The sequence below is a fragment of the Galleria mellonella genome, unplaced genomic scaffold, assembly GCF_026898425.1.
Source record: "Galleria mellonella isolate WM207_F2 unplaced genomic scaffold, CSIRO_AGI_GalMel_v1 utg746, whole genome shotgun sequence".
Lineage (NCBI taxonomy): Eukaryota > Metazoa > Arthropoda > Insecta > Lepidoptera > Pyralidae > Galleria > Galleria mellonella.
The window spans coordinates 342908-369758 of NW_026442148.1; the positions used below are offsets into that span (position 1 = coordinate 342908).

Here is a 26851-nt window from a genome sequence, read left to right on the forward strand (position 1 = left end):
CCAACTGTAGAAGGGTAAACTCATACAAATAAATACAAAGACAATAAATAACGGTACTGACCACATTCACATGCTATACAGACATTACAATAGAGCACACAGATGTAATCTTGAAATTACCTGAAAAATCCGTGCTTGCGTCGACGTCCAAAGAGCAACTACCGATCGAATCTACAGATTTATCCATGACTTTCACTGTTAAGTCTTTTGAACAGTCTTTAAGCAGATCCGCCTCCTTAACTTCTATCTCATAAGCCCCTATACTATCCAGATCATTGTCAGTCCTCTCCTCGTGGGACTTCGGGGAAACAGTAGAACTAGGTAACTTTATATCAGTCTCATCTGTATTAATTGTTAGTATCGAATCAGGCTTCAAAGTTAAATCACCTGGAATGTTTTTGTCTAATATCAACGTGCTCTGACTCGTGAAGTTGCTACGAATCGGTTCAATGTATTCGACGTCATCGTCGTCGTTGAATAGTTGATTGGTATGTCCGCTCGGGCCTTGTACGTCGGTGGCGTCTTTGGGGACAGCGTCGATAACAGTACGCGACTTAATTAAACTTTTATAGTAATGACTTTCTAGTTTTTCCAATTGCCTCCTTGTGTCCGATTGCTTTTTGCGTACTGAATCTATAATAACCGGAAGATTTAGGAGGTCTGGCGTTCTCTCACCGTTGCGTGGCGATTTGTCTCGTCTGAATAAGGGAGAGTCATCGCTTTCTAATTCGAAACGCTTATATTTCGATGAGCAATAATCGTCTACAGAGGACGTATCGGACTTTTTGAATCGAATAAACCGTCGAGTGAAAAAAACGATTTTCGTTTTTTCTTTGGTTGGCTGGCCTTGTCAAAATTTGACGTCACAAACGGGTCGCCAGTTTTAAAATTTTGAACGCACAGGTTGCTGGTGTTAACGAGTGATTTCGGACGAGATTCTTTTGGGAGACTCAACGGTACACGATTCGTTTCCACTTTCCGGGAATCTAGACTGAGCGTCTTTCGAAACCTTTCATTTAGGTTAGCCAATAGGAAATGTCGGCGTTCAGTCGATTTTGGAGTGACGTTATACGAACTCTGTTTACTGCTGGAAGGTTGCGAATTTGGAATGTGTTCACGGTATTTGAATTCTATATCGTTTTCTGAAAAGTCTTTGGGTTCCTCTGATCTTCCGTACGGTTCCGAGGGGCACAAAGAAGACTGCCTATTCTCAGGTCTGTGAAAGGAGAAAGAGCCTCTATTCGAAGACCTCTTCTTCCCATCACAGACGCAGTTTCCAACGCAATTCAGTCTGAGACATCTTTTCTCTTCCCTTTCTACTGATATATCGTGATCCTTTGGAATGTAATTGTCCGGTTTGTTCGTATGTTTATGAATTAAGAGATCTTGCCGGATCTTTTCCAATCTTTCATCGCCATGAAGACCTCTCGTATATTTAGACTTTGGTGGTCTAAAAAATCTAATGGATCCAGTTGTATGAGGTTCTATAGATCTCCTTCTCACAAAAGACGGAGAGTCGGTTATCTTGTTAACGCCAAGGAGAAGCACAGGTGACTTTTTGTCCTCTTCATCCGGTAGGTCACTGCAAAGAGAGATATTGTGAGAAATACCATTTAAAAAAATATGTTCAATACGGATGCACTTACATTTATCTTTATAAACTTAAGCCTATTCTAAGCTGAATTGAATTGATTTTCTTAAAACAATTTTGTTCATTGATAAATTTAATCGAAAATGGCTATTTATATTAGCGGGAAAATAATGTTTTGTTAAAGTGTTTATGTGTTACATAAAATGTAGTTGAGAACAATTAATATAACTTTAGAAATAAATACCCATTACAAATATTAAATAGTATCAACTTTTTATATTTTAAATATTATTTAAGAGCATAAGCATTGAAATTAAGAAAAAAACATAAAAAGCGCAATAATGCAATAAAGCGTTATAAACAAAACGGATACTCACACAAACAATTATTTAAACATGTAAATACTTAGTTGTTAATTCAGTTAAGAAAATAAACAAATTGTAAATCTGAAAAACATTATTTTTAGTCGATTTTCTAAGTGGATACGAGACATATTTGATACTACATAAAACCAATATGGCGGCTGGACACTCGAGATATTTGGCGCGAATTTATCGAGTCAATATATGTATAAAGAATAAGAACTTGTAACTATTTCTCTTACTGTACTATTTTAAAACACTTAAAAGATACTTTTACTTATAAGTAATACATTTTTATCTAGTTTCAAATATCGATAACTATAAAAAATTAACAACTGCATGGAAGTAACTAGTTCCCTAAACGTCGCGTGCAACTCACTATAAAAGGGCAAATATGTGGCACAAATGACGATGGAAGGGCGTGCCTGGTACTGGCAACAAACTGTGTAACTTCCTGTACAGTAAACAACACGAAACAAAAAAAATATATTGATACAAAGCGTACCGCATTCACTGTTTTGGAATTTATAAATGTATCACCAATAATGGATGGTAAATCGATAACTTTAGCATAGATAGAGTAGATTATGTTAAGCAAAGCATGTGACGTGTTCATTATCATCACCATCATAATATCAACTGTTAATCACCCACAGTCGAATATAGGCCTCCCATTGGGAAGGTTTTGCTAGTAATTTCCACGCTTGGTGGCGTATTTTTTTAATGGATGATGATGGAATGGTAACCCCGCCTGCGCTATTGGTATACGCTGGAGGGATACCAGTAAGTGATGATAGGTGAGGATGAAGCAGGTCAGTTAGCCCATCGTGATGAATTCAACAAGAATTGTTCACGATGGTTTCCAAGGGGAACCACGTGGAGGTCGACCTGAGCAATAGCAATGGGGCTATCAAACGCCATTGCTAACAATCCCTTTCCCCCTGGTGGCGTATTAAGAGGGATACTGCTGTTTATCCCTCCACTATTACGATTTTTTAATTGTCTCTTACGACACCAACGGGAAAGGAAGAGGCGGCCCATTGTATGCCGAAACTATAGAGCAAATATAACGCGTTCACAAAAAACTACCAATTCCGTTGCTAGCAATATACCCTCTGTCAGATCGACCAACACGTGGTCCCCCTAGAAGTCAATAACATAAAAAATGACACTGGCACCCCGGGAGTGACGATAGAGGTGAAAACTTCAATAATTACGTGTGTATTTTTTGAATCGTCAGAAGTAGCGATTACAGTAACGGTAACAGTGCTGCGAGTTCAATGGCTTATTCCCATCTCAAAAAAATGCCCAACGCACCTAATGAACATGAAGAACGTTTTGTAAATTAAACACTTATAAACTTAAATTTTATTTCAATAAGACTTATTTACAAAAAGGACCACGGGCATCTGAATTGACGACCGCTGCTTCAAAAAGCATTTGGTTAGTTACCTTGGTCCTATATTAAAAAAATAAAGGAGTTATTCACCTTTTGCGCAAAGTATTTAAAGAACTATGCCATCATTCGCCATTTAGGAGTTTAAGAAAAAAAAAAAGGCAACTGTTTATAATAACAAAATAATGTCGAGGCAGAACGTGGGCGTACATAAATTATAGTCTATTTCGACAGAACTTAACGAAAATGTAAACAAATGAATTAGCCGTGTGGTCCCGGCATAGAATAGGCCACCCCTTCTTTCCTGTGGGTGTCACAAAAACTGACTAAGGGAGGGCGAGGGATGGACAGCAGCGTCCCTCCTAAAATATCTCTAAGGCCTAACTGCGGTTGCCAACCCGCCTGCCAAGTGTGGCAGCTACTGGCAAGCACCAGAGAGAGACTTTGTACAAAAGTTGATTGCTTGGGTACCTCTGTCCCATTTGTGTTTCAACCGTGAAGCAGCTGTGTTTGCATGGCTGTGTTTCGGTTTGAAGGGTGGGATATGGCGTGAATTTACTGGGTACAGAGGATTAACATCTGAGTCCTCAGGAATGGCAACGCATGGGGGGTATCATGGGCGAAACAGTATACTCTGTTATGTCCATGGTACTGCTCATGCCTATAGGCGACGGTTACCACTGTCCATCAGGTGGGCCGTCAGCTTGTTTGCCATTCTAAGTTGTATATAAAAAAAAAAACTCCTCAAGGGGGAAGGCTTATGTTCAACAGTGGACAGTTAAAGGCTGATATGATGAAACAAATGAATAATCGACTCGACCATAAGATAGTCCACTGATTTTCAATAGTAGTACAAATAAAAAATCGATAAATCGATTTAATGATTCCATTAGTTACTTATTTAATTTAGAGCGTACATAGAATAGAATAGAATAGAACAGAACAGAACAGAACAGAACAGAACACAACAGAACAGAACAAAATAGAATAGAATAGAATAGAATAGAATAGAATAGAATAGAATAGAATAGAATAGAATAGAATAGAATAGAATAGAATAGAATAGAATAGAATAGAATAGAATAGAATAGAATAGAATAGAATAGAATAGAATAGAATAGAACAGAACAGAATAGAATATAAATTTATTGTTTGACAAAAAACAAAGTTACAAATACAAGGTACAATGGGCCCCACACTAGACGAAACTGTATCGTGGACACCTGACAAAGATTGACAAATCACAATGTGTTATAACAAAAAGTACAAAGTGGGCGGGTATTAATATAAAAAAGGCATATAAAATTAAAATATTGATCATTGCTGATCAGTCTGTGATAATTTCAATAACCGTTCGGCATCCAAACTGCGAATTGACAGCTTATATATATATATATATATATATATATATATATATATATATATATATATATATATATATATATATATATATATATATATATATATATATATATATATCAATTAGAATGGCAAACAAGCTGACGGCTCACCTGATGGAAAGTGGTAACCGTCGCCTATAGGCATGAGCAATACCATGGACATAACACAGTATACTGTTTCACCCATGATACCCCCCATGCGTTGCCATTCCTGACTACTCAGGTGTTATTCCTCTGTACCCTGTAAATTCACTGACATATCCCAACTTTCAAACCGAAACACAGCCATGCAAACACAACTGTTTCACGGTTGAAACACGAATGGAACAGAGGTATCCAAGCAAACGACTTCGGAATCGTTAGAGGCGACCAAGGAAAGGCAAAGGATAGACAGCAGCATTTCTTTTAAAACATCTCTAAAAGCCTATCTGCGGTTGCCTATCCAGATACCAAGCGAGGCAAGTACTGGCAAAACCCTCCAAGGCTTATATTCATCAGAAGACAGTGCAACGGCTGAAATGATGATGATGATGATGATGATGGATATGGACTTCCGTAAGATAACACATAGTTCAGTAAAATATTCGTAAGTATTAATTTACAACCGTTTAATCAGGTTGTAATCAGACTTTTGCTTTACATTTTTGTGAAAGTTACGTCAAAAATTTCTCATGCATTTAAATAATCAATTCGTAACTTTACCGCGCTAGTAAAATGCTGATAACATTCGAAACACAAGTATTTTTGGAGGTCGACCTGGTTGGGTGTATTGCTAGCAATGGGATTCTCAGTCTCTATTACTAACAATCCCTTTCCCCCTGGCAGACAGATTGTGCCCAGTTGTTAGAAAACAATTGGTTGTTTTAGGGTTATGTATGGTGGATGACGGACATCACATGACCTTTTAATCATGTTATCAAGCGAAAAAGAAATTTCGATCCAATTTTAATGCTTCAACTTGTTATGGAAAACCAAAATTTCACATCAGATAACTGGTCACTTTTAACCAATTAAAATTCGAATACCGTGAGAAATGGTTTTATTAATTAGTAAATCTTGTATTTATAAAGTTCTAAAATGACTACTTCAATAGATCAGATAAGAGTTTAAGTAGATGCCAGAACAGCACAAACTTTGCGTATCGAATTTCGACCATAAATTAGATGCAATAGAGTTTGATTACAGCTAAAATCCAGATTTGGAGTTCGTGCAAAAAAATATGAAAGTGACATAAAATACTACACATATTTTTAGAAGTCGTGAAGTGAGAATGGGAGATTGTATAAATTAATATAATATAGAAGAAAGATTTGATATTTTGGTTGGTAATGAATAAAATCAATAAATACTTAATCGATTTAAAAAATTCTTTCATTTAAAGAAAGGTACATTATCAGAATATACCATGGGTTGCGTATTATTAACATCAATAAATTGTTTTAGCAACATCAGAACAAAAAGTAGCCTATGTCTTTTTCCATCAGTAGTTGTAACCGCAATTAGGCTTTAGAGATGTTTTAAGAGAGACGCTGCTGCTCATCCCTCGCTCTCTCTTAGTTGCCTTTTACGACGAAAGGAGAAAAGAAGGGAATAGAAAGAAAGGGGTGGCCTATTCTATACCGGGACCACATGGTAATATACACGAAGTGGATATTTGCTTGCTATCTATTACATTACCAGTCGAAAAATTCTTTTTGTATTTAATTGTTCATTTCTTGAGATAGATAGATTCAATATCATGATACAACCACGAACGAAGCTACAGAACCCAGCTAGTTGCAAATGTTCTTAATATGAATCACCAAAAGTGACCATTTTACACCTCCAAGTATAGAGTAATGAATTTTCAACGGTACCTATGCAAGTATAGCCGTTTTTGTCTCAACAGTATAATAGTCTGTCCGTTTGTAATCTACTTTTGCATGCTATAAAGCAATTTGTCTGTCCAACGGGAGTTGGCGTGCTAGTGATGTGACTTCCATTGTCTAGTCTAGATTAATATCGATAAGTTTATTTTTAGACACGAGTCAATCTATTAATCGTTGTGGACAAAATTTTTTTGTTCAATTAGACTAGTTTACAAGCTCTTTTTTTTTAGTACGTTTGTTCCGTTGTGGAACAGGCTAAGGTCGGAGACCATGCTGCCTGTTTACAAGCTCTTTTGAATTGTAACTTTTTTATGATTCTACTACTGGGTTCGGGCTGTTGTGAAGAACCCGCAAGTAACTCAACAGTTATTCTTTCCATATTATTACATACAAGATAACTATACATTTGCATGCGTACTGTGTGGAACCGCTTGTATGAGAACCGATTTTTTCTAAATCGGTTCAGTATGAATAATGGGTTCAATCTAAAAGTATATCCTTTCAGATAAAAAAAATCAGTTTATTAATGATTGAAAGTATGAAGTAACAAATATAAAAAAAAATACAATCAAATTTAACGTCATCCCGTTTTTTAGTCGGTTACAAATAAAACCGAATACAGAACTTTCTTTTTTCTTCTTTTTACTTCTACCTTCCTTACTTATCCATATTTCCGATAATTTCTAATCTAATTCTTCTTTTTCTTTATCCAACAAATTTAGAAGTAAAATAATGCAGAGTCAATAATTAACGATATATTTTACTGTTAAATGTTTCCTAAGTAAACACATATTATATTTTAATTATAAGAAGAACCGTATTGACTCACGTGTGTTTTATTAAGAAAGCTCGACTAATTTCACCATCATTACCATCCGGGACCCATAATCATGAATCTAGTTGAGCATTATCGACAATAATGCACGTAAGTCGATCCCGTTAAAATTATCGATACAAAGCCAATTTTTGCGTAGTGACAACACTATCACCATCACTCACCTCACTACACATATCATCAATTCATCAGTTAATTATACGAAAACGCACGCATCATTGGATTACTTCATATACTGTTATATTGTGCTATTGGGTACATAATAAATAACAGTACTTCGACATTAGTCGAAAATACCTCAAGTTTTGTAATTTTGAAATATGAATGACTTTTTTATTTTTTTTTTCGTACATTTTGATGTTAATATTTTTAAACTACTTCCCACTATGCGTTCCAAATTTAAATATTCGCCTAAAATCGCTTTTTTGCGAAACAAAATCGTGAATAAAATCTAAGGCATTTTAAAGGTTCTAAGTTTTTAAAAATTTACTATTCATGATAAAATCTATAAACAAAAAGAGAGATCATTATAACTACAATTAATTACATTAATCGGCCAATAATTACAAACTTTTACTCTATGGTAAAAAAAAAAACTAAATTATAAAAAAAAATAGAACAAAGGAAATAGTAAATAAGGTGGCAGATAACCTTTATATTTACATGTAAACGGTATTAGTATTGACCAAATGAAATTAGCGTGACCAGTGAAAGCAATCGAGATTTAACGGATAACAATCGATCGATTATCGCTTCCAATAAGGAATCGATTATTTTATTATCGATTGCGTAAACTTGCAATAACTTCCTATTATGCAAGTATGTGAATAATAAATTTCTTTATAAGCGAATTGTAAAAAAAGAAAGTTTATCGATTCGTTTATATTTTTCAAAATAAGGAGATCCTTAATTCGCTTGATTTAGATATTTTACAATCGATAGGGTTTACTTAGGTGTTGGTCTGATATTAATTATGACTATAGGTGGATATATAGCTATATCTATATATTGTAGTTACAATACCTATATACTGTATAACATATATATATGAATACAATACCTATATACTGAATAACATATATTTAGCTAGCGATCCAACCCGGTTTCGCACGGGTAGACAGACTTTATGAAATTATTATAGCCTATGTAAATCGTTGATAAATTAACTTTTATTAAGTGAAAGATTTATGTATATATATATATATATATCAAAGAACAAAAACATGGATTACAATAATATTGAAAAATGATGATATCCGCAGAAATATAAAACTGGGTGTAAATCTAAATGGAGAACCCAATCGATATGAATATAGATATCTAACTAATATGGGTGACGATCTTTTTTCTGCTATCAATATCTAAGGAAACCCAATATATAGATATCGAAGCGGTACTCAATTACCGTGCCTAATTTTGTCATTCTATACCATGTGGTCTTGGCATAGAATGGGCCATCCTTTCCTTTCTCGTGGGTGTCGTAAGAAGCGACTAGAAGAACTTAATGATTAAGGGATGGACAACAGCGTCTCTCTTAAATCATCACCAAAGCCTAACTGTGGTTGCCAACCCACTTGCCAAACGTGGCAACCACTGGCAAAACCACTCAATAGGAAGAGCCTTATGTTCAATAGCGGACAGTAACGGTTGATATCATCATCATCATCATTTTTGACACAATTAAAATATTTTTTTGTTTTAAAGTAATATTTTAAATTACGCATCTCTTTATAGTTCGTTTCAATAGAGCTATTAAAAATGTAAATAAACGAATAAATGGCCTGATCATAAAACAGTCTACTATAGTCCAATAGTATGAGAAATAAAAAAATCGAATAATCGATTGAACGTATCGATTCGTTACCAATTTCATTTAGAGAGTGTTTCTGTGATTATTTCAACAAAATTTCGTTGCTTTTCCATTAAGTTCTCTGCAAAGAGACTATAGCTCTTCGGTTGGACAATGCTTGCGTATTTGTGGTCAATGAACTCTGCTCACGATGATGGCAGGTGACAGTCAGACTGGATTTATTTAGGTTACGAAGCTTGATGGCTAGGTTTGAAATGTTCGCAAACAAACGCATATTTTGCTAGTAAATTTGATCTCTTATAAAAAAAAATTTAAGATAATTACATTTTGCTCTGCACCTGTGATTTTAAAATAGCAGTCATTCATGAACATACATTGACGAGATGTTCGTAGACAACTTAAATTGACAATATTTGAATTTAGAACGAATTTATTTTAAAAATATTTGAATTTAGAGCGAATTTATTTTAAAACTATTCAAATTTAGAACGAAATTATTTTAATAATCAATAGTGTTTCCATTTCCAAACTTTAAAAGTGACGACGGTAGGCTCGCCCCCTGGCTGTATCGGATTCTATGTTGCTCTCCGATTACTCTATTAGCGAATATATTTTATTCCTCGTTTTCGGAGTCGGTTAAAACATCGATATGCGATGCGACTAAGAATCACGTAGTCATTTCCGACAGTGCATATACACGCGATGAACGATTTGCGCTCAATTGGACGAATCAATTGGTCACGAAATCGAATTAACCAATCGCTTGGGCAGTTACAATTTGTAACGAGCTCGAGAAATTAATTTGAATGCTGTAAAATATGAATTCGGCAAGAGGAAGCCGAATAATTTCTAGGTTTCGTATACACTTAGACAGAAAAAAGAAACACTAGTTTTAGATTACCATACAAAAATTTTATTTAAAAGTGTTCCAAATTGAAAGTAAAAAAATATATAGTAGTAATCCTAGATTGCCATGTGGTCCCGGCATAGAATGGACCATCTCCTCCTTTCCCGTGGGTATCGTAGAGGGACTAAGGGTACTCAATGATCGAGAGATGAGCAGCAGTATCCTTTAATTACTGATATAATAAAGAATCCTACCTTAATACCTTACATCGAATCACAACTACGCAAGTATAGCTATTTGGTGACAAACAGTTTGGTAACGAAAAATTTTGCCGAATTTAATAAATACAGAGATTAGGAATCTTTTTCCCTAAATAAATAACAAACGAATTAATCAACAGAAACTTTTAGGTCAGGGCTCGCATAAGTGAGAACAAGACAGCGAACATCGCCAACTCATTCTATCCCAAGCCCCTGGATAGGATAGAAACGAATCTATCGATGGAATCATTAACAAATACAGAGATTAGGGATCTAACCCTCTAGATAAATGACAAACGAGTCAATAGAAAAATTTCGGTTAGGACTGGCACGAGTGAGAGTAAGACAGTGCACGTCGCCAACTCATTCTATACCATGCCCCTGGATAGGATAGAAACAAATCTATCGATGGAATCATTAACAAATACAGAGATTAAGGATCTAGTCCCCTAGATAAATGACAAACAAGTCAATAAAATCATTTCGGTTAGGGCTCGCATCAGTGAGAACAAGACAACGTACGTTGCTGTCTCATTCTATCTTATGGACTCGCTAGCGATAATTATTCAATCAATCGATTCGAACAATTCCATCCGTAGATTCGTTTGTATTTGGTCTCGCTAATGATAGCAATTCTATCTGTAGATTCGTTTGTTCCTGATCTAGAAGGAGCAGATTTGTTCTTAGTATTTCTCATGTCACTATCAAGTAAAAAGTAGTTAATAGGAAGTTAAGATAAAATCGAATAGGTCCATGTGATACCTATCTACCTCTTAGAATGAAGCCGTGAGATAATCACCATTGTTATTAATATCTCAAAAATTATATTCATAAAAAGATCATTAAATTACGGCAGTTCACGTAATAGCTCTTGGCCGCTTTTACATTTTTTTTATCTCACCGCTCTACATTGTCTATGTCTAAATACCATACTTTTTAAAATAGTTTCTCATAAGACAAAGGAATTAACATTACAACACTCATCATGCGCGTTCAAAATTATGTAAATTGCTCGATAAACATCAGCAGCTAGTTATTAGTACCCACAATTGATAATAATTCTTATTTTCAACACAGTACTGTAGAAAATCGAATACCTTTCAAGACAAGCTGAGACTATTGCGAGAGGACTGTTAAATAGCCTAAAAACATTTGTAAATAAATAACAAAGGATGTGTAGGTTAGGTACTTTCACATAGTCAGTCACATAAGAGTATTTCAAAATAAATGATGCAATTTTGAATAATGCCCGTTCCGATTTCCAAATATTTACATAGATGATGAGGAAAACCAACTTCAATTGTGACAAAATCAGTTATTATGATTAAAAAACTAAACTACTGCATCGATTTTTCTGTAATCTTCTGATGTGCTTATGTAAAGTGGTAACTGTCACTTATAGACATGGATGGCACCATGGTCATAATAGAATACAATGTGACGTCCATAAATAAGCCAAGTAACTAAATAAAAAAAAAATACTTCAATTTTTCAATTTTACATTTAAACCCTCCAGTAGTTCCATGCCAATTACCGTCAAACGTTGGTCTTTAAGAAAAAAAAAATTGTCAATTCTCTGTTCGAAATATAAGATTTAAAGAGCATTTGCATAGAATGAAAATGGTTTCTTCTCCTACATGTGACTTCTGTTCGGTCAACGTAGTACAGTCATTGGACCATTTGTTTTTTAACATTTTGCCCTGCAGCGTGTGTTACTTATAGCCAATTTAATGAACATCTATCAAAATGTGGACATCCCGCGCTCTATCCACATTTTATTAAGAAACAAAGAAACATATAAATCCATTTATGATTATGTAATTTCAACATTTGAAGAACTATTGTATACTAAAATGGAATAAATTTAACGGCCAGAAATTTACAGACAACAACGGCTGTATAGGCTTAGTCCTTTTGCCTTCCCTATTCATAACGGTACCAAAAAAAAATATGAATCAAGACGGCAACGATAATGGATTAATGGCGTACCTTTAAGGAAACATACGATTAAATGTATTAATTGTTTCCTTTACTACCTAATTCGGTATTAATTGAGTACGTACCATATATCAAGCAATGTGTCATGATGATATTTCAATAATAAAGCGTCAAATGACTAAGTTATTAGCTTTTAATAATCTTACTAGTATAATAAAACTAGCTTGTACTCACGACTTCGTCTGCGCAACTAGAATATGTTCCATCATCCTAAGCCCCTAACTGTCCACTGCTGAACATAAGCCTTCCCCAGAAGGGGAGTTTTGCTAGTAGCTGCCATGCTTGGCAGGCGTGTTGGCAACCGCAGTGCTTTTAATGGTGTTTTAAGAGGGACGCTGCTGCCCATTCCTTGACAATTAAGTTCTCTTAGTCGCCTCTTACGACACCCACGGAAAAGGAAGTGGTGGTATATTTTATGCCGGGATCGACATGGCGATATTTACTGGAATAATAACTAAAAATGGAAGAGGAATTATTAGTAAACCAGGCCCATTGCTAGCATTATACCTTATAAGGTCAGGTTATTAATTTTATAGGTAAAAAAATGGATTTATAGTTCTAGGCTTAGTTTCAAGATAAAAGTATCGGATTTTTTATTCAACTTCGAATAGCAAACAAGCTGACGGCCCACCTGATGGAAAGTGATAACCGTCACCTATAGACATGAGCAGTACCATGGATATAACAGAGTATACTGTTTCGCTCATGATACCCCCATGTGTTGCTATTTCTGAGGACTCAGATGTTATTCCTCTATACCCTGAAAATTCACTGCCTTATCTCACCTTTCAAACCGAAACACAGCCATGCAAACGCAATTGCTTCACGGTAGAAACACGAGTGGGACAGAAGTGCCCAAGCAAATTTTTGTACAAAATCTCCCTCTGGTAAGATCAACACGGAAGTAAACCGTTTCATTAAAAAAAAAAAAGAATCAATCAATTTACAGTTGACCAAGATATCGCGTAACGTACCTACAAACACAAACGCAGTTGAAATGAAAACTTTGTCTTTGAAGTCCATTGATAATGGTGAAGAAAGTTAACCGTTTTAATGCATTAACCATGATTCATTTACCGTAAAGACCCCATTATAAACCTTATTTGTGGGCAATAAAGCATGAATTCCATTAGCTAACGAATCGACCCACTTTTTTCCAACTTAGTCATTTGTATTGCAAGATATATAACGTTAAATTAACGTAATAACAGTTAACTTCACTTATAAAAAAAAAAAAGTACTTACACATGTCGTTCATTTTAGAAAAAAAAAAAAATTCTCACGGCTCTCAAATCATTTTTTTACAGTTCATCGACACACCAATATTATCCCATACAAACAATTGGTCAATTAATCATTTTCTAAGAAAACAATAACATGAGATATTCCCGGCCGGTTTCACTTAAGAGAGTTCATTAATAATTTTTTCATAAGCACAATCACAGGGGGGGGGGGCAAAAGAAATGGAAACGCGACAGTTGAGGTCCTATAACACGACCTTGGTTACACCCAACAATTTCTCTTCAGCTTAGCGACTTTTAAGCGCGAGCGCACGTCTGGTCACCGTGGGCGGTAAAAACGTATGACGTGGAATGAACAGACGAGCGAATTGCATTCCGTTAGTCTCTAACACGGAAATAATATCGATGCGTACTTAATACAATGCTTCTTTCAAATCGTTACAGTGGCTGGACGTGGTTATTGGACGCATCGATGGATATGCAGCATCTGATAGGCCCGAGTTCGGTACTCATAAGGAGGGAATGAGGTATGGGAGTGAAAAGAGGGGACTGAGCCCGACTTGGTTGTTGCTGTCGGTAGGTACTGTTTATGTTTGAATTTGTGATGGCACGCGCTAGAAAACTTTGATATTGTTACTACACATGGTTTTATAATAATTTTTATGGCAAAACTATTTAAAGGAGTTCGATTTAATCTCCTTTTAAGATGCTTATCAACAAAGAGCGGAAGGAAAGCGTTTTAATAGTTAATTGTGTTTAATTTTATTTTATACTAGCGACCCGCCCCGGCTTCGCACGGGTGCACATTACATGACTTCACATTAGAAACCTCTAAATTTATCAGTGTTTCTCTACAATATTATGCATGTTATACACATATAAACCTTCCTCTTGAATCGCTCTATCTATTAAAAAAACCGCTTCAAAATCCGTTGAGTATTTTTAAAGATTTAAGCATACATAGGGACAGACAGACAGCGACAGCGACTTTGTTTTATACTATGTAGTGATGACTATCTTTTTGCCCGCTACTTCGTTTGTATCCGTGAATTTCAAAAGAAGCATAACTATGAAATCTGCTTCTTCTAGATATATCATCTAAAATCAAGATAAAATATATATCAGATTTTAAAGTAGACCTTCGGAAATCATCATCATCATCATAAGCATTTGACTGTCAACTGAACATAAGCTTCCCCCTAGGTGGGTTTTGCCAGTAGTTGCCACGCTTGGAAGGCGGATTGGCAACCGCAGTTAGGTTTTGGAGATGTTTTAAAAGGGACGCTGCTGCCCATCTCTCGCCCTCCCATAGTCGGCTCTTACGACATCCACGGAAAAGGATTGGCCTATTCTTTACTAAGACCACACGGGAATATACGCCTTCAGGAATACAACTGTGAAAACGTCATCCAATTTAGTGCAAAACTTTTAGTGTGATGTCAGAACAAACATACAAAATTTGTGAAATGTCGGTTAGACGGTCAACAGCCCGTAACTGTAGAGCGGCATTACCGTTACTATCAGACTAGTCGTATGGTTGCTATGTTTGTGGTGTAAAGAAATAGCAAGTATTACCGCGTCTATGACACTAGGGCTGTCACGTGTGTCCTGCTGGTTCTTAAGACATTTTATTATGCCCTGTTTAAAGTACGCTATATCGTAGCCTTTAAACAAAATCTTACATAAATGCATAGAAAAGGCATTGATAAGAAAAGTTACAAAAGTAACTTTGAGAACCTGGGTCCTCAGGAATGGCAACGTGTGGGGGGTATTATGGGCGAAACAGTATACTCTGTTATGTCCATGGTACTGCTCATGTCTATAAGCGACGGTTACCACTTTCTATCAGGTGGGCCGTCAGTTTGTTTGCCATTCTAAGTTGTATAAAAAAAAACAGTGGTCCAACGCGTTTGGCGTGTCCCGAACAATAATATGATGATTCGGGATGCTTTGCTCTACGCAGACGTACTCGTTGGAAGACTGGTAGAGAGTCCTTTAGTCTGTGGCAATATCAACCCGGAACTAGAAGCTAAATGGTATTAGGTCAAATCGTCTCAATTAACAATTAATAAAATAGTATATCAATATAATTACAGAAGGTCAAATTAATTGAAACTGATGTAAAAAAATACGTGTCATTCTCTCGTTACAAAGGCAATTTTGTTAGTATAACTATTAGGGTTCCGTAGCGAAAAGACCAACGGAATCATTCCGTGGGATGGAGTAATTTCGTTATGTCTATGTTCCTATCGGGTCGTATCTGTGTCTTTTTTGTATGAAGAAGAAGAAAAAAGAAGTGAGAAGTGATTTAGTGCAAACAACAAAAAGAGTTACATTAAATATCAATAGAAAACAAACTTGACATTTGTTGTTGCCAACGTGGTTGCCACTCAGCATGTGCTGCAGCAAATTAATTGCTACAGCGCTAATATTATGTGGTGACCATGAATGACATCAGGCAAGACGATAATAAAAAGTAAAGAAATAAAAATATAATTGAACGTAAAAATGGATGTTGCTCATACATTTATGTATATTTAATCATCAAAAACATATTATATAATTTCAATAATCAAGAATATTTTACGTCATCCCTTGGTTTATACACTTTTTTTGATGCAACTTAGAATGGCAAACAAGCTGACGGCCCACCCGATGGAAAGTGGTAACCGTCGTCTATACACATGAGCAGTACCATGGACATAACAGAGTGTACTGTTTCGCCCATGATACCCCCGATGCGTTGCTATTCCTGAGGACTCAGGTGTTATTCCTCTGTACCCTGTAAATTTACGCCATATCCCACCCTTCAAACCGAAACACAGCCATGCAAACACAACTGCTTCACAGTTGAAACACGAATGGAACAGAGGTACCCACCCAAGCAATCGACTTTTGTACAAAGTCTCCCTCTGATGATTTACTTTGTACTGTTAATATTACTATACAGTACGATATTAAAAAATTACTATACATGGTGTATCAGAAATATTCAGAGAAGGAAACATGCCCAGTGGATAGTCCAAGAAGAAAGTAAATTTGTCTTCGCAGGTTATTAGGTGGACATATTATTTGGGGAAATTTTATAAAATGAAACCACATATTAATCCTGTTCCTTTCTTACGGAGCCATTTTTAATTACTTTTTTATTATAATGTTTTAATAGTTTTTTTTTTTTACAATAATATTGTAAAGGAATTAAATCTATGTTTCGGGACAAAACACCCAGTATACAGGTAAACTGCCGCGTGGAGATCGACCCAATATATATATCTATGGGATCTAAAACTACCTGGTTCTATCTAGCTCTTTTTTCGTACCCTTTGTTCTTCTAATGACATAGTGTAACCTTTAAATGACCTCAAGTTCCTCTGACCAAGCCCTGATGCAAAACATAGTCCCGGATGTGACACAATAGTCAATTATCAGATTATGTCATACACCATTGTTCCATGATGTACAGACAGACTGATAGCTCTATAAATATTTACATGGGGCGGTGCCGACGAAGGACGGGAAATATTGCATGTACTTATATAGCGGTAATCCTTACTAATATGTATAATAAATATATATAATAAATGACTTTTTAATTGATGATAATGGAATAGTAACCCCGTCTGAGCTAACGGTATACGCTGGCGGGGCACCAGTGAGGAATGATAGGTGAGATTGAAAAGGTAGGTCAGTTAGCCCATCGTGATGATTATACCTGGAATTCAGAACGATGGTTTCCAGGGGGACTACGTGAAAGTTGACTTGACAGGGTATATTGCACGCAATGAAACTGGTAGTCCGCATTACTAACAATTACCCCCTCCCCCCACCCTTTATAAGTGAATTTGTTTGTTTGTTATCTGTTAATGTCTTAACCAATTACTATAAAATTTGGTATACACGTACTATATGACATGGAGAAGGTTTAAGGCTACTTTTTATTCCGGTCAGTAAACATATCCCCAATACATGGACGAAGAAGCCAGCAAAAGCTAGTATCTACTAAAGTAACATGAGGGAGATTTTGTACAAAAGTCGTTTGCTTGAGTACCTCTGTCCCATTCGTGTTCTAACCGTCTATGCAGTTGTATTTGCATTGCTGTGTTTCGGTTTGAAGGGTGGGATATGGCGTGAATTTACTGGGTACAGAGGAATAACATCCGAGTCCTCAGGAATGGCAAGGCATGGAGGGTATCGCCCAGAAACAGTATACTCTGTTATGTCCATGGTACTGCTCATGTCTATAGGCGACGGTTACCATTTTTCATCAGGTGCGCCGTCAGCTTGTTTGCCATTCTAAGTGGTTTAAAAAAAAGTTATTATTGCTGTAAAATAACAACAACTGAACTGGTTTTGATAAAAATTCTATGGTGGTCCCATGACTGATAATGTAGCGTTCTCTATACAATTAGTGAAAGAATTTTTAATATCGGTTGAGTAGTTTTTAGTCTATCTATATATATATATATATATATATATATATATATATATATATATATATATATATATATATATATATATATATATATATATATATATATATAAACAAATTTCATTTCAGACTTCAATTGTGACAAAACCAGTAAATTTAATTTTAAAACTAAACTAATGAATAAATTTTGGAAAGAATTCTACGGGCCCAATCTGAAAGTATATCCTTTCAGATAAAAAAAAGAACTTTCCAAATCGGTTTACAACTGACGGAGTTATGAGGTGACAAACATAAAAAAAAAACATAATCGAATCAAGAACCGCTCCTTTTTGAAGTCGTTTGAAAAAATACCTATACGAAATAACACCAGCCATTTATGGAAGTCGGCTAAGCCATCGTGATTATAAATTTAAGTAGAGCCTATCAAATGATAGGATGCGTTGGAAACTTGATTTCCTATAATCACTGGTTACCAACGTTACACAAGCAACGATTGTTGAACTAGTCTATGGAAAATAATATAGTCTGTACTAACTTGATACAAGCTGACGGCCCACCTGATGGAAAGTGGTAACCGTCTCCTATAGACACGAGCAGTACTATGGACATAACGTGTACTGTTTCGCCCATGATACCCCCCATGCATTGCCATTCCTAAGGACTCAGCTGTTATTCCTCTGTACCCTGTAAATTCACTGCCATATCCCACCCTTCATATCAAAACACAGCCATGCAAACAACTGCTTCACGGTATAACTACGAGTGCGACAGAGGTACCCAAGCAAACAACTTTTGTACAAAGTCTCCTTCTGGTCACATACGGGCATAATAGAAATTACATCAGTTGCTGCGATCATTCGGGACCTTACTGATATAATAAAATTGTAATTAGACAATGTCTGCAGATGGGATTTCATCATCATCACCAGCTATTTACTGTCCACTGCTTGGGAGGTTTTGCCAGTAGTTGCTCCGCTTGGCAGGCGGATTGGCAACAACAGTTAGGCTTTGGAGATATTTTAAGAGGAACGCTGCTGCCCAGCCCTCGCCGTCCCTTAGTCGCGTTTTACGCCACCCACGGGAAAGGAAGGGGTGGCCTATTCTACGCCGAGACCACACGGCAATATTTGCATATGTTTATTGCACCATTTAAAAAAATACATCGCTAAATAAAGTTTTTGTTTAACACCTATATCTAATAACTAAAACCTATTATAAATGTGCTTTATATTATTCCCAAATTCGTGTACAATATAGTATATATCATATATGTGTAAGTATATTTGTTATTCATATATATTTATTCGTTTATATATGTAATTTTAGTATATATGTATATCAATAATTAGTAGTACCGCATTCGAGTATTCTGACACTTCCCTATGGTTGACTGGGAGAGAATGCTTTTAGCATTAAGTCCGCCATGTACATATAATTGTACTAATAAATAAATAAATAAATAAATAAATATACTAAACAGTGCAATGTTTAGTCAGTTTCAAATGAGGAATTTAGCGTAAACATAACCTCTATTTTGAAGTTGCTTAAAATTACATTCGAAATTAGAGCCTAGACCTCATAGGCGTTTTAAAAGTAATAATAAAGTATACGAACCAAATATTGCAATAATCCGTGACGCCGTGTGGGTTGGTATACCCAACGGAACCAGTCCTGCAACTCGCCCACTCATACCTTAGGCCTGATTGTAGATTTTTTTTTTTTTTTTATAGAACTTAGAATGGCAAACAAGCTGACGGCCCACCTGATGGAAAGTGGTAACCGTCGCCTATAGACATGAGCAGTACCATGGACATAACAGAGTATACTGTTTCGCCCATGATACCCCCCATGCGTTGCCATTCCTGAGGACTCGGACACGGCATATATATATATATATATATATATATATATAGATAGATATAGATATATTTATATAGTATTTTTTTTATTGGATGCTAATGATATGCGAATGGTAACCCCGTCTGCGTTATCGGTATACACTGACAAGGTACCAGTGAATTTGCCATTTTAAATTGTTTAAAAAACTCCACCTTTTCAAAACTCATAAAATAGTACCAAAGCGGTTCCCAACCGGCCTGGCAAATGTGGAAAAACTCTATTGTCCTATGTTTAGTAATGAACAGGTTAAAGCTGATGTTATGTGAAGTGATTCCCCATCAAGCTTTTCCATAACAAGTACATGAAACCAAGTATCATTAAAAAGTTTTATATCTTCCGAAGTAGGCAGCGGGATAGCTATACATTCCTTCATTACAGACTTGTGTTTGGGAAGGATCTCATAGTTGATCAGCACGTTTCCCAAAACGAGGTTCACAATTTATCTAAATTCTTTATTACGCAATTACACCGCCAATTCTGAGCCAATTTACACAATGTTACGTTTCCAACCGACTTCAAAAAAAATGGCACTCAATTCGGTTGTATTTTTTTATGTTTGTTACCTTATAACTCAGTCAGTTCTAAACCAATTTTGAGTTTTGTTTTTTTTTTTTTATCTGAAAGGATATACTTAGAGTTGGCTCTGTAGAAATTTTACCAAAATCGGTTCAATAATTTTAAAAACAAAATAATATTGTTTGTGGGACACAACACAATCTACTCGTATTTGTGGAGCAAAATCTTAAATAATGCCGCATCAGTACATTTGGAAAGGCTTTGAAATCAGCCTGAAATACAGCCAGTTGGCTGTTTGCCACTGGCGCAGTCCAAAACCTAGATTCTAGACTATTCGATATGTAATGCAACGGAAGTGCGACGTGCCGACACATAACGATTGTGTCACATATATTGCTTGGCGTTACAGTGTATTCTGTGATGTCCGTGGTGCGTCCATCCAAATTGCATATATCAATCACGTGCTTACTCAGGTTTAGTACTTCCATATGATGATAATGATGATGAAAATGATGATGTAACTTTAATAGGAATCTATATACATATATACAGCCTGTGTTACTCGTTAATAATGTAGCTTTCTTGGGGGGCAAGGGATTGTTAGTAATGGGGTCAAAGAGTCCCATTACTAGCGATATACTCTGTCAGGTCGAACTCCACGTGGTTCCCCCTGGAAACCATTGTGTTTAATACTTGTCGCATTCATCACGATGGACTTACTGACCTGCCTTCATCTTCACCTATTATCCCTCACTGGTGCCCCGCCAGCGTATACCGATAGCACAGGCGGGGTTACCATTCCAATATCACACTTTAAAAAAAATTTTACTTGCTTAAGAATTTTTAAAATCGGTTGCTATATTTTTTATTTTATCTATGACAAACAAACAAACACAAAAATCATATCTTTCCTCTTTGTAATACTAGTATAATAATAGATACTGGATCTTTACAACATTACCCATGCCTACACCATACACTTATATCCTTAAGCGCTATATGTTTCAGAGAGTTCGTTATTTTTGAGTTACCGAATGTTTACGTTTTTTTTTGATGGGTGAAAATGGAATGGTAACCCCGCCTGCGCTAATGGGATACGCTGGCGGAGCACCAGTGAAGGGTGATCGATGAGAATGAAAACAGGCCAGTTAGCCCATCATAATGAATTCATAAGAAATTAACCATGATAGTTTCCAGGGAGAACCGCGAGGAGGTCGACCTGGCTGGGTATATTGCTACAATGGGATTCTTAATCTACATTACTAACAATCCCTTTCCCCCCAAATATTTACGTTAGACATGATTTCAATTGACAGCTTAGAACTCAGGAATGGTTATACGCGTGCGAAGTACCAAAATCGACTAAATCCCACTAAAATTGGAGTAAAAATTTACAAGTTATTTATATGTTTGTTACTAAAACAAGCTTAAACGGATTTAAATGAAATTAAGTACACGTTTAGTAATTCCTAACTATTTTTTTATTATCTTATTGTTAAACTGAGATATGACCATTTCGTGTTACTGTGACACACTTAAAAAATGAAATAAGTAACATAGTAAAATGTAAAATAAGTAACATAATTATGTTACTTATTTTACATTTTAAATTTTTTTTGTGTATATATCTATTGTTATTTGTGAGTAATGCAAATAAATTATATATCTATCTTTGTTTATCCTTTTAGCCATATCAGTCCCATCGTAGGTAAATTTTCAGACCTCATTGAATTTACTATACCAATCAAAACCTCTGCAAAATCAAAGAACAGAAACGAAAGGAATGTCGTGGAAAAATTATATAATATACATAGATGGAAGAGAGGGAAAGAGAGAGAATAAAAAAAAACTTAATAACTTATGGTCAGAAGGTCCCAATGCAGAATCTACATCCAACCATATAATACACCAGCCTCTTGTCATTGGACTAGCGGTCAAAACTTCCTAACTTAATACAGAGGATACTTTATATGTTAACGTACGCACGCAAAGCCGCGAGAAACTGCTAGTGCACACTATCAATGAATGAATCAATTTTGAGCAATCTACATTTATAAAATCCTCGTGTCAGTGTTAGTTGTCATACTACTTCGAAACGGCTTAACCGATTTTAATGAATTTTTATATGTATACTCGGTAGGTCTGAGAATAGGTTGTTATCTATTTTTATACCCCTAAGTGATAAGGGTGGCCCATCTGAAAAATTTTTCGCTAGAAACAATTTATATGGCAAAACAACGTTTGCTGAGTCAGCTAGTAATATCATAAATGCAACTGTTTTTTTGATGTTTATTAAAAACTGAGCGGATTTACGTAAGTCTGCATTTTTTTATAACTTTTTTACTCTATGGTTTTTTATTATTAATTAAAAAAAATCACTGAACATCACCATGCAGTGTTAAATAACACAATCTCTGTTTTTATTTGATTAGTCACAGTAAACTCACTCACTCGAAATATAATTCGTGATTATCTTTATTATTTTTAATTACCTTCTCATCCACCGGAAGAACCTGTTGCCACTCTTTTTGCAGTTATTTTTCTTCTTCTTCCCCATTTTCATATAAATCTAGATTAAACATAAACACTAAAATCTTGAAACTAATAAGTCACTGTCTTTTTTTTTTTTAATTTCACACTAAAGTTTCAAGCGACTTCACGCTCAAGAATGCACTTATCACTGGGCGTAGTTTTATCAGTGTAACACCGAAACGTTCTTTGTTTGAACTACAAAGGATTAAGTGCTGTCTCTGGCCGGTACAGGACTCTATGAGTGGGCTCTAGAAAAATTAATAATGGCTAGAAACATTTTTTAAAAAAAGAATAAACGACGCACGTAGCTTTTTAAATTTTAAAATAAGAACACTAATGTTGTGTTGATTTGGTATTTTTGATAAATAGTACAACGCGTTAATAAGACCTATTTGTAGACTGTAAAGAATGACAAACCCGATTAGAATTACGACCAAATTTTGAAATCTGTGCACATGTGTGTGAGAAATTGGTGAGAACACAAAAGCAAAACAATATTTGAACTACAAAAGCAACAAAATTGTTATTTACAATTATTGTAATGAGTTTTGTTATATTTACCAGTAAAACCTATACGTATCTGTGGGTGAAACTAGACAATTTAAAATACACAATTAGGTAAGTACCTAATAATAAATTTAATTTAGACAAACTCTGCGATTGGCGATAGAAAAAAAACTGCATTTACAAGGTAACATGAGAAATACAATATTAAAACGTAACATCCCGTAACTTGCCAGTATTAAAATTAGTTTATTTGATTGTTCATTAAAAAAATATCATAGGTATTCTGTACCAATGGAAACCATGAATGTATGCGGTATTTGGTCGCACTACAAACGGTGGTGTCATAAACATCGACCACATAAAGACTGTTATTGTAAACAAAAAATCTACTAACTATTAAATTTTATTAGTGAAACCGTAAAACAAATAAAAAAAAGTAATGAATAAAAAGCGTTGGCAAGGAAAGGGATATAAATTCAAATAGAGAATTCCAACCGCAAGCTCGGGAGTGCACTATTGGGTGCGCACGCGCGGACTGGCGCGTGGCCACGTTCGAAATTAGAATCCTAAAAAAAAAGATGGCTGCGATGCACATTGCAAGAAACCGTGTGTTATTTGTTTATTTTGGTACGTACACGACTGATCTTTAAATTAGAAGCAAGTTTCAGAGTATAATCCAACGCAACGATACCAAAACAATATCAAATTCAATTGGCTAAAGATCTAATAATCCTTTGGGCTTATTACATAGCACCAGCTAGACTTAAACTAAGCAGAGCTTGGACTATCAGTACTAGACAACAGGCATTTGCAAAAATCCTTTTGTAAGTACACACATACTATGCACTAGCGATTCGACCCGGCTTCGCACGAGTAGACATAATTTCGAAAATCAATAAATATAATAAAAAAGTTTCAGCCTATTCAACTAATCGGTTATTTTATAGCTTTTTATATATGATTCTTTAGATTGATATAACTCTTTTATTTATGAACCGATTGAAATAAAATAAACACTAAATGTTAATTGGAGCAAACCGTAACGCATTAGTGAAAAACGCATTTAAAACAGGGGGCCTACCATGAAATGAAATTCCGAATTTTCGGGCTCCATTTCGTACTTTTGTTCGTACCAAAATCGACCCTGTAAATGGAGCTTAACATTTCGTTTGTCATAAATCCTACCATAAAAGTTCAAAGGAACGATATTTTAGCATTTTTAATATTTTTAAACGGTACGTATCATGTAATTTCAGCATCAAATTTTTGTTTCGTTCGGATCCGAAATTTCGGAAAACATTTCATGGTAGGCCCTCAGTTAATCCGTTTCTGAGATTAGCATGTACAAACGTACAGACAAACAGACAAAAAATCTAAAAATCATTGTTTTAGGTTCTATTGCGTTCATAAAGCCCTCCTGTAATAGTTTTTTTTATTTTTTTTATTTACATATCTTCTGCGACTTCAGCGACCAGTTACGATTTATAATAAAATCGTATTGATGGAAAACACCCAGACCAATACAAACAGAAATGCCTACTCATGAACCATCAACAGACATTTCTATAGTTTATCTGTATGATACAATAGCAAACAAACTGACAATCCATCTGATGGAAAGTGGTAATTGTAGAAAATGGCAAGAGAGATGTTAAATACATATTAATTAAACATAATTATTCCTTCTACTCAGAGATTATCTGAAAAATAGTGTTTAGCAATAAAACTCTTACTCTATGCCCGTTCACTACCTATCAGTCATTTATGAAATTTTGAGGCAATTAATAATTAAATAAATATATAAATTTATATATCTTGTTGAGTTAAATATGCCTTATATACATTTGCTTACCTCTGTCATATTTTTATGTATTATTAGTGTATACAATAGCTATAAAAATAAATAAATAAATATTGTTACCCCTTATAAAAATAAATAATAAAAAAATAAATAAATAAATATTGTAACCCTTAATTTGGTAGAAAAGAAAAACTTATATTTTTTTTTATTTTATGAATAATATATGTTTTAGGATATTTAAGGACCTTGTCAAAAATAATAAAAAAATTCTGTTCTTCCCTTTTTGGAGAAAATACATGCCCTCTGTGGCGGACATTTCCAAATTAAGGTAATAAAACAATATTGTAAAATTAAACTTTATTTCGTTACAAAACATAGTCGTATATTGCATATTACGCAATATACGACTATGTTTTCTAACGAAAAATCTTCTTAATTTTTAATATTTTTTTTCTACTTAAAATTTTTAAGTTGCCAAATAATTTAAACTTTTTTTTTTTATACAACTAAGAATGGCAAACAAGCTGCCGGCCCACCTGATGGAAAGTGGTAACCGTCGCCTATAGACATGAGCAGTACCGTGAACATAACAGAGTGTACTGTTTCGCCCATGATACCCCCCATGCGTTGCCATTCCTGAGGACTCAGATGTTTTTCCTCTGTACCCTATAAATTCACGCCATATTTCACCTTTCAAACCGAAATACAGCCATGCAAACACAACTGCTTCACGGTTGAAACACGAATGGGACAGAGATATCCAAGCAATCGACTTTTGTACAAAGTCTCCATCTGGTATTTAACTTAATTGTCATAAATAAATTACAAATTTGAATGACTTGGATTTTTTTCAAAGTTTGTGTTCAGTGTAGCGAACAATATCAAAATAAGGGTTAAATAGAGAAGTTTAGAGTATCCATATTGATGGTCTAAAAATATTTAATTTTCAAAACCCAATCGGTATTGCATAATGGGCTCGTTTCTGAGGTAACATTCCCTAAACTGATTTCAAAAATTGCAGTTTCAACACTAAACCTACCAAGCGCGGTCAAATGACTTATGAAGAATAAGTTACTGTATCACCATGTAACTTATTCTTATATATTTATACATTACATCTTTTGCACACATGTGTCCGTGAGTTACGTATTTAGGGCCTACTGAAAATCAGTGTCGTAGCTTCAGATTTGAAACTGCGACATATGCTTATTGCACAAACACTGCTACATTCCTTTTTATTCAAAATTAAAAGTAAAATAGTAATGTTTTTATATAATTGTGTAAACTTCATTATTATGTTGTTTTGTCATACATAATTTATATTATCTACATAATTGTATTTATTTATATAATTATATAAAAAAGAGAGACACAAATACAGTAAATATTAATGAGAAGTGATACAAAAGGCGGCCTTATCGCTGAGCAATCTCTTCCAAACAACCTTTGGTATTTAACTAATGATATTATTTAAAAAGAGATTGTATCTAATGAATGTTATTAATATAAAAAATTGTTCAGTGTATGTGTAAATAAATAAATAAATAAATAACTTATTG

At 34.9% G+C, this 26851-nt stretch overlaps 2 protein-coding genes across 5 annotated transcripts in view; one reads left to right on the forward strand and one right to left on the reverse strand.

Moving 5' to 3' along the window:
* Positions 1-26851, reverse strand: part of LOC113517717 (uncharacterized) — a 50123-nt gene that overhangs the window by 20545 nt on the left and 2727 nt on the right. The window contains 3 exon segments of the mRNA XM_052901142.1: positions 121-789; positions 792-1582; positions 22945-23232. Of these exon segments, the coding sequence (XP_052757102.1) occupies positions 121-789; positions 792-1582; positions 22945-23015 (1531 nt within the window). The 5' untranslated portion in view covers positions 23016-23232.
* Positions 1-26851, forward strand: part of LOC113515273 (zinc finger protein 271-like) — a 58927-nt gene that overhangs the window by 8369 nt on the left and 23707 nt on the right. The window contains exon 2 of one of the 4 annotated variants that reach the window (XM_052901146.1): positions 14053-14184. The exons of 2 other annotated variants lie outside the window; for them this stretch is intronic. The gene's annotated coding sequence lies outside the window, so the exon portion shown is untranslated. Of the gene's footprint in view, positions 1-13830; positions 14185-26851 lie in introns of those variants that run through there. One more of the 4 variants, XM_026899433.3, reaches the window with a different exon arrangement.